Source organism: Bubalus kerabau, chromosome 21 (assembly GCF_029407905.1).
Source record: "Bubalus kerabau isolate K-KA32 ecotype Philippines breed swamp buffalo chromosome 21, PCC_UOA_SB_1v2, whole genome shotgun sequence".
Classification (NCBI taxonomy): Eukaryota; Metazoa; Chordata; class Mammalia; order Artiodactyla; family Bovidae; genus Bubalus; species Bubalus kerabau.
This window is the reverse complement of record NC_073644.1, coordinates 39,986,132-39,999,279: the sequence shown is the minus strand read 5'-3', so window position 1 is coordinate 39,999,279 and position 13,148 is coordinate 39,986,132. Positions and strand designations below refer to the sequence as shown.

Sequence of the window (13,148 nt, the reverse complement as noted above, 5' to 3'; positions counted from 1 at the left end):
GCCATAAGAAATTTACTGGACTCCGGGAAACTAGCGCCTCGTACTGACTGACTCGAGAGGTCGGTTACAACAACAAACACCAAAACGTCGCCTCCTAGGGCTTGTGAATCTAACCTGGCGACCTGGCGTTCTCCCTCCAGCTGCCCGGAGAAAAATTAACCAAAAATCATTAGTTACCTTTCTTCCAGCTTCCCGAGACTATCCAGAGACCGAATTGTTGTAAACCCTGCAACTGCACGCTGGACAGGATAGCAGCCGCCAAAACACAAACTCCTTCCACCCACCGCCGCCTTTCGAATTTTAAAATCTCCGCCGGCGTGTACGTCATCGCGCAGGACGTGCGCGCGCGTGCGCAATTTTCTTGCGCAACTCTCGTACGCAACTGTCGCGCGCCGCTCCTCGTCGCCGGACGTTTTGCGTGTTGCTGGCGCGCCGCCACCTCACCGGCTGCACTGGTTTTTCCTGGCCACTGTAAGCGTCCTCTGCAAAGTCAGGTCCGACCTTTGAATTAAGCGGTGAATGCCGGAGCGCTGTACGTCACTGAGTAGCGAGCAGAGTGCTCCAGGCCTGGAAACGCGTTTTTTTTTTTCCGTACAGCAACATGACCGCTCCCGTCGACTCTTAGAAAAGGAGAATTTTTTTAACCCCCGCTTTGTCCTGAAAGGCGTGTCTTTCAGGATCTCTGGGTTAGACGCGTGCTGTTTCATGAAGCAAGTCTGGAAAGTACTGGAAGTACTGGGAAGCCGGCGAGGTAGGCATTAGTGACAGCGAAATGTGGCCGCAGTCGGCCTCAGGGTCGCGCTGCTGATGCAGGCGGATTCTTTACGGACTGAGCTAGCAGGGAAGCCCAGTAAGCTACTTTGCTAAAACAGGACATCACCCGCTCTCCTGAGTTTGAACTCAAGAGTCAAACACAGCCCCAAACCTGGAAAGTGGTGGGGGTGACAGGGGAGCTCAGAGCTCTAGGACTGGATACCTGGATCTTGTAGCAGTTGTGCCATCAACGAGTTGTACATACTGTCGTGGTCCGGGTGCGGGTTAGAAAAGGATTTCCAGACATGAGACAGAATGAGAGGAAAATAAAGTTTATTAGAATGGGAGACGCTGTTGGAACAGCGGGCCAGCTCTAGGGAAAACCGACGTTGAACAGGGGTCCTTAGTCCACTTTTATATCTAGGGTACAAGGAGTGGAATAGGGGTCTTGCGGGTTATTTGCAGATTGGATGAGGCATGTATCCTGGGTGGGGGAAGAGTAGGGCAAGTACCTTCTCTCTAAGGAGTAGGAGGGGAGACAGGTTATACTGTTCCATTAATAGTTACAGTATGGGGAGGGAAGGACCATAAGGGTCTGGTTTTTCTATTCTTGCATTCCAAGACCCTCCTTGGTTTTATCTGCTCTTTCGTCCTAGGATCACCACACATACTTTAGGGCAAGTCACCTTTCCTGTGTGAGTTTCAGCCTTCCCATCTACACTTCTAGCTTGCACTCTCCGTTTTAGGACCGCTTCGCCACAAGTGATGACTCTTGATAACCCGTGGTCTGTAGCCCGCCAGGCTCCACTGCTCATGGGATTTTCCAGGCAAGAATACTGGAGTGAGTTGCCATTTCTTCCTCCAGGGGATCTTTCTGATCCAGGGATGAAATCCCCGTCTCCCGTGTCTCCTTTGGCAGACGGATTCTTGACCACTGAGCCACCTGGGAAGTCTTGCTGACTCTGAAGGGAGGACCAGTAACAGAATTACTGTCATAGCAGCGTTTATTTGATTGTTTTGTGTGAAACACGAGCACAACACTTAAAAGTTAGTTACCTTATTTAATTCTCTGAATTGCCCCCTAAGATGTCCTAAAATGATTAAATCGAAGCTCAGTGAAATCAAATGACTGGTCCATGGTCATAATGCTAATGCAAATGATGTTAGAAATTGGAATCTATATACATTGCTACTGTTATTAACTGTGCTATTAACTGCTTAATATATTTCTTATTTTATTTCTTATTCTATATCACCTTTTAAGTTTTCCACCACTACACAACTTTTAGTAAGCAAAATCCAGAACTGAATGCCTTTTTTGGTCTTTTTTTTTTTTTTTTTTTGGCTGTGCCATTCGGCCTATGGGATCTTAGTTCCCTGACTGGGACTGGAACCGAGAACCTGGAATCCAGACTCTGTGAAAGCCCAGAGTCCTAATCACTGGCGTACCAAGGAATTCCCTAAAAACTGTCTTTCAGGAAAAGATAAGTTCTGAAAAAACCTAGTTGCCAGAAGAGGACTGCTCAGAACCAATCGCAGATCTGGACTCTACCTTGCAGTTTTGCTAGGGGTTAGTGCTTCTGATACCCTGTTAAAATTGCATTTTGCTGTTTTGACTCTTTCTGCACTCCATTGGTAGCAGTGATTAGTAAAGCAGTTGTGCTGGAGGGGCTTACTGTAGTAAGCATGGTTTAAAAATGAGCTGACACCCTAACAGCTCCTATGGAAATTCTGTGGCCTTCTCTAGGCTTATGTCATTTAAAAGGCTGAATTCTCATAGGTAATGCAATATTCTTTGGTTTGACAGGACACTCACCATTTTAGGATTCAGTGTCTTCGTGACTTGTAGGCTGTAGACCTACTGGCTAGAGCCAAGTGCCAAGCAGGAGGTTGTATGGAGGCTCGAGAAACAGGAGGATCTCATTGGGATTCCAGAAAAAAGGTCAGGTTTTCACCCTCTTTGGTCAAGTTGGATGAAATTTTTGAATTATCAACCCTGAAATTAAAAGTTTACATTGTTTTAGATATAGAGAATAGACTTATGGACATGGGGAGCAGGGAGGAGCGGGTAAGATGTCTGGAGAGAGTAACATGCAAACTTAGATTACCATATGTAAAATAGATAACCAATGGGAATTTGCTGTATGTCTCAGGAAACTCCAACAAGGGCTCTGTATCAACCTAGAGGGGTGGGATGGGGAGGGAATTGGGAGTGACGTTCAAAAAGGAGGGGATATATGTATATCTATGGCTGATTCATGTTGAGGTTTGACAGAAAACAGCAAAATTCTGTAAACTAATTATCCTTCAATTAAAAAATCAATATTAAAAAAGTTTATACTGTTTTAATGTTTCATTGCAATGTTTTATTTTAGTTTTTCTTAGTCCTACTATACATATTAACAACTCAAAAATTTTAAATTCGCTTCTGTGTACATTCAAGTTTATATACTTGCACATAAAATCTATGTGTGTATGAAGTATATTTTTATTGAAAAACAGGACATTTAAGAATTTCTCAGGGAAGTTTTACTTCTAGTCAAACTAGGGTTTTACTTCTAGTCTCTAATTCCAAGAGGTGTTTGTATGTTTTAAAGGAAGAGAATGTCTGTGGTGCATGAGCTGTCACCAGGATGGCTGCTGGATCACCTCACTTTCATTAACAAGATAAGCTATGAACTTCACCAGCGGCATGAGCCTTGTTGTAGTAAAAGCTGGCCCACTTCTTCTGTTCACCTTGATTCTCTTCACATGGATTCTGTGTCCTCTTTTGGAGCCTCTGCTACATTTGTTCCTTCTACCAGTAAGCCAGAGAATGATGATAGAGGAAATTGTGAAATGTTCATACAGAAATATGTATTTCGATCTGAACTGTTTGATGTCAGCAAACCTTATATAACTTCCGCTATTCACAAAGAGTGCCAAGAAAGTAAAGAAAAGGAAGATCTAGTAAATGATGCTAAGAAAGAAATCTCCATTTCTATTAATGGCAAGGTAATAACTTAAGAAATTTTTATTTTTCTATAAAGAACACAAATGTATCATTCCAATGTCTCAAATATCTTGTGATTTACTAATTCTAAAGAATAGTCAATAAATCATAGTGATACTTTAGCATATCCAGAGTAATTTTAATTTTTTGCTAACATTCTACCATTTTTAGAAAACCAAATTTGCGTATCTCAAAAGTAAGCAAAGTTGATTCAAAAGTGAATGCTCTGTAAATTAACAAACAAAGCTACACAATAAAAAAAACCCTGTCTGCTTAGGTTTCTGTATGAATTGCATGTTTTTTACATATATTTTTGCTTAAAAACATGTTTTGTTCTCTATAAAATTCTAAAGCAGTGTATAGATTTGGGGGGAATTTTAGAGATTTTTCCTTTGGGGATAAACTTGTATAATAAATGTTTGGAAGAGTAATGTTTTTGAAAGATTTCTAGTAATAAAACTAGAAAGTTACTATAGGAAATGTATATATTCTTAAAGTATATATATTTGTATACATATTGGTGTTACCAGAAGTTTTGAGAATGCCATTAGGGTCAAATTAATTATGCTTTAAATACTTTTTAAGTACTTGAAGAATTCAGAGATGATTATACCAAGTCCATTTCAGATAGATTATATTAACTTTTTTTTGTTGTTGTTAGAGATAGGAGTTACATTCATTATTCAACCAATAAATGTTTCTATGTGCTGTTGCAAACAGAGTGAGGAAACAAGATAAATATAATCTGCTTTTTGGATCTTATAGTTGAGTGAGGAAGAAAGATACCAATATAAGAAAGCATGTTAAGATGTGTAATAAGGAAAGTAATAGAGATTCCATTTATTCATTCAGCCAAAAAACTTTTGTTAGCCTGCTTGGAGTTTGCAACCATATAGGCACTGAGATTTTAGCAACAACAAGTAGAAAGTCCCTGCTGTGTATTGTACTCACATGTTCTTTGGAGTTGTTACATGTAGAACAGATATATCTTATTTGTACCCAATCTTCAGATTACGTGTAAAGATCTATTAAAAGTACATTGCAGATTATTTTTTTGGTGTAGAAATTAAGAAAGTTCAGAATAATTACCCCACATAGCAACTGATAGATTTCACTGGTGACTCTTTACTACAGTATCAGTTTCCTGTGTCCATGGATGTCAGTGCTACATTTTATTGTATCGTTCTAGTTCTTTCTAATAGCTAGGTGGCCTTTTATCACCCATTAAGTTTGTAGTAATAGTAATAATAATTATTATTATTTGAGAAAGCTTACCTCCCTAGTCCATACTCTTTGCACTTATTTCAACCTCAGTAGTTAATTATTCGGAGAAGGCAATGGCACCCCACTCCAGTACTCTTGCCTGGAAAATCCCATGGATGGAGGAGCCGAGAAGGCTGGAGTCCATGGGGTCGCTGAGGTTTGGACACGACTGAGAGACTTCCCTTTCACTTTTCACTTTCATGCATTGGAGAAGGAAATGGCAGCCCACTCCAGTGTTCTTACCTGGAGAATCCCAAGGACAGGGAAGCCTGGTGGGCTGCCGTCTGTTGGGTTGCACAGAGTCGGACATGCCTGAAGCGACTTAGCAGCAGCAGCAGCAGCAGTTAATTATTACCTCTTATAGAATGAGATAGACAATATGGAAAATGTGGTAAATAAAAAAGAAATATTAATGTATTTCAAAATATGAATATTGTGATGGATGGCCACAAAATTTTTTCCCTGTAATTTACTCTTTAGAAGCGTAAGAGATGTGTTGCTTTCAATCAAGGTGAACTGGATGCTATGGAATACCACAGAAAGGTATGGTGTAAAATGTTCATTGATGACATTGGAAGGTTAATGTGAACTAGTATAAGTAAATGGACAATGTGAATAGGGTGGTCTTAAAAATCAGGCAATCATTTTGATCAAGGTTAGAATTTAACAGTGGAGTGGTTTATTGTTACTTCTATAGTAATTAACAATTTAAATCAATTTTTATTAGAACTCCATATAGTTAACATACATTTAACATAAATAAGCATATGCTATATTGGTAAAGTCTAGAAATTTTTTAAGTTATAAAAGTCTACTGTCAGTAGGTAAAAGATGGGATAAACTTATGCTACATTGCTTAAGCATATATTTCACATAAATAAACTTATGCTGTATGAGTGTGGTGATATCTTATTGAGGTTTTTAGCTTGCATTTCCCTAGTGACTAATAATGTTGAGTCTTTTCATTGCTGTACCTCCTACATTCTTTGTTAAAGTTGTTTAGGATTAATGTTGATTCATCCTTGAATATTTGATGTAATTCACCAGTGAGATTATCTAGGCCTGGAGTTTCCTTTTGGGGAAGGTTTTTTAGTAACAATATCAGGTTCTTTAATAGAGCACAGGGATTTTCAGATTTTCTGATTTGCTTATGACAGTTTTGGCAAGTTGTATTTTCCAAGAAACTTGTCCATTTCATCCAAGTTGTCAAATTTATTGGCATGCCGTTGTTCATAGTATTCTTTTTCCATGCTTTTAATGTTTATAGGATTTGTGATGATAAGTGATCACCCTTTTCATTGCTATGTTGGTGATTTGCATTCTTTCTTTTCTAGCTTGGGGCTTGTTTTTTGGTTGTAGTTTTCAAAGAACCAGTCTTTAAAAAAATTTTTTTGGTAGTTTTTTTTCTTTTTTGTGGATATATATATATAAAAAACATGAAATTTACCACTTTAACCATTTTTAGGTGTACAAGTTAGTGGCACTGAGTACATTCACATTGTCTAATCACCATTATTTATATCCAGAATGATTTTGCCATCCCAACTGAAATTCTACCCATTAAACAGTAATTCCTCATTTCCTCTTCCCGCTATGTGCCACATTTTGTTTATTTGTTCTGTTCCTCCACATTTGGGATGTTTCTACCTTTTGGCTGTAGTGAATAATGCTACTATAGACATGAGTGTGCACATAAAACATGTATATATAAACATGTGTAAACACATACATGTTTATACACTCACACAGAAACATAAGTGTCTCTACTTTCAGTTTTTTTTTGGAATATACCCAGAAGTGGCCTTACTGGATCATATGATAATTCTGTTTCTAACTTTTTGAGGAACTGCCTTAGTGTGTTCCGCAGTGGTGGTACCATTCTGCCTTCCCACCAGCAGTGCATAAGCGTTGCCAGTTTCTCCATATCCATGTCAGCACTTATTTTTGTTTTTATTTTTTTCGGTTGCCATCCTAATGGGTAAGAGTGGTGTCTCATTGTGGTTTTGATTTACATTTTTCTGGTGATCTTTGATGTTGAACATATTTGTATGTGCTGTTGGCCATTTGTTATGTCTTCTTTGGAGAAATGTCTGTTTATGTCCTTTGCTCATTTTTAAATTGGGTTGTTGTTGTTGTTTTTGGAGTTCTTTTATATTCCGAATATTAATCCTTTATCAGACACATAAAGTGATGTCACGTATATTCAAAGAACCAATTTGTTAATTTTCCTTACTGTCTGTTTTCTATTCTGCTGATATTTGTTCTCTATTATTTTCTTCCTTTTGGCTTACTTTGCTTTTTTTCTGTTAATAACTTCTTAAAGTAGAGCCTTTTGTCAGTGAGTGTAGATCATTTTTCTTTTCTAATATAAACATGTAAAGCTGTAAGTTTCCCTTGAATTGCTGCTTTAGTTGCATTCCACATATTTGGATATGTTGTATTTTCACTTTCATTCACTTCAAAATATTTTCTAATTTCCCTTGTGATTTGATCTTTGACCTATATGAATTATTTAGAAGTCTGCTATTTCATTTTCAGATATTTGATGTTTATCTTAATATCTTCTTATTGATTTCTAGCTTAAATCCATTGGAGTATAAGAATAGACTCTGATGTCAGTCCTTTTAAATTTATTGAGTTTTATTTTACAGTCCAGCATGTGAATTATCTTTATGACTGTATTGTGTGCTATTTTTTATGTATTTTTGAATATGTATTCTTTAGTTGTTGGATACAGTGTTCTATGAATGTCAGTTAGGTTAAGTGGATTGATAGTGTTGTTCAGAACTTCTGTCTTTAGAGATTTTTGGTTTATTGGTCTATCACTTGTTGGGTAGATTTTGCTTGGGTGAGTTTAGAATGAGGATTTTAGTCTAAGGCTGATGATTATTCCCTTTTACTGACACAAAATCTGTTATGCACCCAATACCCCTGTCAAGAACAATGATGAACTGTCTGAGATTTTACTTTATTTGGAAGCTAACAAGTTAGCAAGTTTAGGTCTAAGATTTTATTAAAACAGATTTAGATCAAAGTATTAAAGTAACGAGTTTATTAAATTAAGAAGTCACATGTATGTACTGATCACTGCTCAGCTGGAGACTTGACCTTCTGCAACTCTCAAGAGCTCTCTGTCTGTGCAGCTCTCTGCTCTGGTGTCCTCCCTGCAAACTCTTGCCGCCTTGGCCTTTCCAGACTCCCAGCTCTGGTTCCTTGGCTCCGAGAGACTGCTGGTCTCTGAACAGGTCACCTTCCTGTTCTGCTACATGAAAACTTTCTCAAGGCAGTAAGCTGGAGCAATTGGATTCTATTTTTATTTAGGGAGTACAATTCTGGGGCTTCCCAGGTGGTGCAATGGTAAAGAATCCGCCTCCCAATGCAGGAGATGCAAAAGATGCAGGTTCAGTCCCTGGGTTGGGAAGATCCCCTGGAGGAGGACATGGCTGGAGAATGTCAGCCATGGAGAATTTTTGCCTGGAGAATCCCATGGGGAGAGGAGGAGCCTGGTGGACTACAGTCCATGGGGCCGCAAAGAGTTGGACATGACTGAGTACATGTGTAATTGTATTAATAATAATATTCTGCAGTGCTTGACATCCACCCAAGGTCTGAAAGCCTTTTTTCTGAAAATAATTTTTTAAAAGTAATTTCAGATGAAAAGTACTCCGTCTTATCCAGAAGCAGTACTAGCTTTTACTTTTATAATTATTTTGGTTCTGTTATTGCAAAACTTATTTAATATATTCATTTTATAGAGTTGACTTTTTCTTCTTTAACAATTCAAGCTATATTTTTATGCAATAAAAGATATGTTTATTTTAAAATTATATTAGAAAAATTAAGATTAAATGTGATTAAAACTTAATTCTTTTTATAGATTAGAATTTTCACTTCTAGAAACATTATCAAATTCATCTTTTAAAATTTTAAGGATTTTAAAGATATATATTGCTTGGTTATTTAGTTTCCAGTGAGTTTACGAGATTTGTATTATTCCACAGTTAGGAAATAGCCATTCAAAGGTATAGTCACACTTTCTTTTTCTTGTAGTATAAAATTATTTTATTGTAAGCATTAAGAATGTTGGTTTTAATCCATAAGTTGAAATATTCAAAGCGTAGTAGGAAACTTTATTATTTAGAAAATTGTTTTAATGTCAGTAATGTTTTAATATACTTAAAAAATTCTCTTACAGATCAGGGGGCTGATTTTGGATGGATCTTCACAGTTAATCCAAGAAGGTCTCACAAGTGGCTTTCTTCATTCATGTTCTGAAAAACCGAACAAGTGCAGTGAGCCCATTACTTTACCACTTGATACCTGTAATTTGTCAGAATTATGTGAAATGGCAAAGCATTTGCTTTCTCTGAATGAAATGGAACTTCAGACGTTACAGTTGATGGAAGATGATACCTCTGTTACAGAGCAGGATTTATTTTCACGGATAGTTGAGAATACCTCTAGCTTTACAAAAATGATTACTTTAATGGGACAGAAATACCTGCTGCCACCAAAAAGCAGTTTTCTTTTGTCTGACATTTCTTATATGCACCCACTTCTGAACTGTAAGTAGTTATTATGTTCATTATTAGATAATTTTTCTGTGGCCTCAAAAGTCAAGAGCATGTCTGAATGTTGAATGAGCATCAGCATTTTGTGAATAGGGTGAATAATTTTCTCTGTATTTTCTTTTTTAATTTAAAACTTTAAATTCAGTTTTAAAGTGCTGACTTATGCTTTAAAAATTAAAAAAATAAATCTTATTACAAACGAAGTATCAAAAACTTAACTAGTCCCCAAGAGAATAAATATAGTTACTGCTCTATACTTAGGAATTCAGGGTATAATTGTGTTTGACCAAGTAATTTTAACTTTTATTCATAGCAAAGTAGAAATGCTTCAGATATGAATGTTAATTCCCAAACTATTCTTAGCCTTTAAGCTATTTTCAAGTTTATTATCTAAAGTTTCTCAAAAGTATTTTCGTGTATAAAGTTGAAAATTTAGATATTGATGTTCAGAGTTATCTACATGTAAATTTGAATTTAGATTTCTGAAGCTTAACTATGAGTCTTAAGCTTGAAACTATGAGACTTGAGTCTTTAGACCCCTCACAAAACTGAGGCTGTTTCCTAATCTATAAAATGGATATGATGATACCTACTTCTGAGGGTAATTTTGAGGATTAGTTGAGATAGTTTGCATCACAAGCTTAGCTCAGTGATATGTTTCTAATAAATTAAAGTATCATAATATTCTAAGGGATGAGATAAGAGGTATATTGATTAAATTGAATTTAATCTGCTATATACTGTTACTTGTACATTTTGTAGCAAAATTTTAAGTTACATAGCTTATTAATGAAAAGCTTCTTTTAATTACTTTCGAGTCATTTTAAACATGAGTTGTTATTCATGTCACAGTGTCATAAATTCTTCACGGTAAATGACAAGATGACAAAAGAATGAGAAAATCATGCAATATTTGAACATTTCCCCCCCTCCCCCAGTCTTTCTCATCTTTGTTACTCTAATTGTTTAACAGCCATTACATCCTTATTTTAATTTGCATTCTTTTGCTTACTTATGAGATTGTCCATATACAAAAATATACCTTTGTGCATAAAAGCTTTTCCTTATAGTAAAATCCCAATTAATAAATGTAGATGGAATGATGTAACTAGGAAATTCCCGTTTGACACATAGCATAGTACTTGGGTGTCAAAATAGTGGGTGAAAAGATGAGATGCAGGATATTTGCAGAGTCTTAAAGTATGTCCCTGCTGCTGCTGCTGCTAAGTTGCTTCCGTTGTGTCTGACTTTGTGCGACCCCATAGACGGCAGCCTACCAGGCTCCTCTGTCCCTGGGATTCTCCAGGCAAGAACACTGGAGTGGGTTGCCATTTCCTTCTCCAATGCATGAAAGTGAAAAGTGAAAGTGAAGTCGCTCAGTTGCATCCGACTCTTAGCGACCCGATGGACTGCAGCCCACCAGGCTCCTCCGTCCATGGGATTTTCCAGGCAAGAGTACTGGAGTGGGGTGCCATTGCCTTCTCCTAAAGTATGTCCCTACCAGATAGTTAATAATTACTGAGGTAGAACTGGAGAAACCTGGCTGATAGCACTTTAACCAAACAAATGACTCAAGGTGGTATCACTAATCATGAGACATTCGGACACCCTGTGCTTCCTGCTGATGACCGGCCAGTAGTAGTCTTCAAAAGTATCAAGGTCAAAAAAGATGAAAACTGAGGAACTTTTCCACATTGGAAGAAATTTATGAGACATAGCAATTGAATGTGATTTTGCTGGGGATCCTGGACCAGGGAAAAGGATACTAATAGACAATTGGGGACATTTTATCAATATTAAGGTCAGTATGTCAGTTAAAAAATTGAAGTTTTATTCAGGTAAAAAGTGAAAAAAAAAGTAAAAAACCCCACATCCATCCTGTGTTTGAAAGGACCATTTTAGTATGGCTGCCAAGACTTACATAGGGCAATTACAAATCATCGATGTCTAGCTAGGGGCTTCCCAGGGGACACTAGTGGTAAAGAACCCACCTGCAAATGCAAGAGACAGAAGAGATGCGGGTTCAGTCCCTGGGTTGGGAAGATCCCCTGGAGGAGGGCAGGGCAGCCCATTTCAATATTCTTGCCTGGAGAATCCTATGGATAGAGGAGCCTGGCAGACTACAGTCCATAAGGTCATAGAATCAGACATTACCAAGTGACAGCACAATGTCTAGTTAAGGGAGCTGTAGTTATTTTCAGGAAGGGTGCAACAGGTACAATTACATTAAAATCCCAGAGGTACTAAATTATAAGGGGAATCTCAATTTTTTTGGATGAATTATTCTATTTGAATAAATGCCACAAATCCTTTTTTTACCAGCATATTTAAATATATTTGCCAGCATATTTATGTCCGTAGTGAATGTACTTCATTGTTGAAGAACATGTTTAGTTTTTAAAGTTATACAAGTAGAAGGTATTTTCTGAAATCCTTTCTTTGTTTTCAGGTAAGAAAACATATGATGTGATTGTGATAGATCCACCATGGCAGAACAAATCGGTTAAAAGAAGTAACAGGTAAGTGTATCTGTTACATATGTTTTCTGAAAGCTATTGTTTGTACAGTATAGTTACATAAATTGAAAGTGTTACTTTATGGTACAAAGTGTCTGAAAAACTAAAACACTTTAGTTTTAAAAGTTTAATTCCATTAAGTGGGTAGGTTAAGTAGGTAAGTCTCTTAAACTAGAACTATATATAGGTATAAGAATGTTAAAAATAATATATTAAAGATGAAGGTTGCTGACTGAATTAGTTCAGAAATGTTTCTATAACACCAAAAGACAACATATTTGCTTTCTTTGGGGCTTCCCTGGTGGCTCATATGGTAAAGCGTCTGCCTGCAATGTGGGAGATGGATTCAATCCCTAGGTTGGGAAGATCCCCTGGAGAAGGAAATGGCAACCCACTCCAGTACTCTTGCCTGGAAAATTCCATGGACAGGAGCCTGGTAGGCTACAGTCCATGGAGTTGCAAAGAGTTGGTTGCATGACTGAGCAACTCCACCTTTCATTTTGCCTTCTTTGATATCAAATTCTAAAGTTTTGAACTATGTGCCAAAATATAGTATTAGTAATATGCTATGAATGAAATTATCTAATTCATTCTGAAATTTGTTTTAATTTATGCCACAGTTCAGTTTATGTCACCTTTTAGAGTGATAAGTTCAGTTAGTAAATAAGACGAAGTTAAATAGCTTTTCAAAAAACCAAAATTTCCCCTCTAGTTCTGGTGAATATCTTCGGTTGTATTTCATCTCACTTTTCAGTCTTCTAGACTGAACAATTTCTGTTACCTTGACTTAAACTTCATATGAAATTTCTTCTTCTCCACAGTTATCTTCAGTTTCCTTATGTTTTTTGTTTATGAACTGTACCAATAATTGGATTTTTTCCTCTTAAAAGTTGCAAGGATCATACAAAGAATTCATCTATCTATTCTCTGTATGTGTGTATTTGTGTGTGTGTGTGTGTGTAGATACCTGTATATATATATATATAATTTTTTTCTGAACAGTTTGAGAATAAGTTATTTAGGAGAAAGAGTAAGTTACTCTGAAATATTTAT

The 13,148-nt window shown here is 36.9% G+C and overlaps 2 protein-coding genes across 11 annotated transcripts in view; one reads left to right on the top strand and one right to left on the bottom strand.

Annotated features, from left to right (window-relative positions):
- NDC80 (NDC80 kinetochore complex component) overlaps positions 1 to 314 on the bottom strand; it is a 33,614-nt gene extending 33,300 nt beyond the window's left edge. Inside the window, exon 1 of the mRNA XM_055559719.1 lies at positions 178 to 314. The gene's annotated coding sequence lies outside the window, so the exon portion shown is untranslated. The remainder of the gene's footprint in view (positions 1 to 177) is intronic.
- A 153-nt stretch (positions 315 to 467) lies between these two features.
- The window catches only part of METTL4 (methyltransferase 4, N6-adenosine), a 79,307-nt gene continuing 66,626 nt past the window's right edge, over positions 468 to 13,148 (top strand). For 9 of the 10 annotated variants that reach the window (XR_008706858.1, XR_008706856.1, XR_008706857.1 and 6 more), the window contains exons 1-6: positions 468 to 751; positions 2,561 to 2,695; positions 3,351 to 3,747; positions 5,489 to 5,551; positions 9,204 to 9,573; positions 12,029 to 12,098. Coding sequence is in view for 7 of the 10 variants with exons in the window: in XM_055559727.1 (XP_055415702.1) it covers positions 3,358 to 3,747; positions 5,489 to 5,551; positions 9,204 to 9,573; positions 12,029 to 12,098 (893 nt within the window). In the remaining 3 variants the exon portion in view is untranslated. Of the gene's footprint in view, positions 752 to 1,499; positions 1,595 to 2,560; positions 2,696 to 3,350; positions 3,748 to 5,488; positions 5,552 to 9,203; positions 9,574 to 12,028; positions 12,099 to 13,148 lie in introns of all 10 variants that reach the window. The other variant, XM_055559722.1, reaches the window with a different exon arrangement.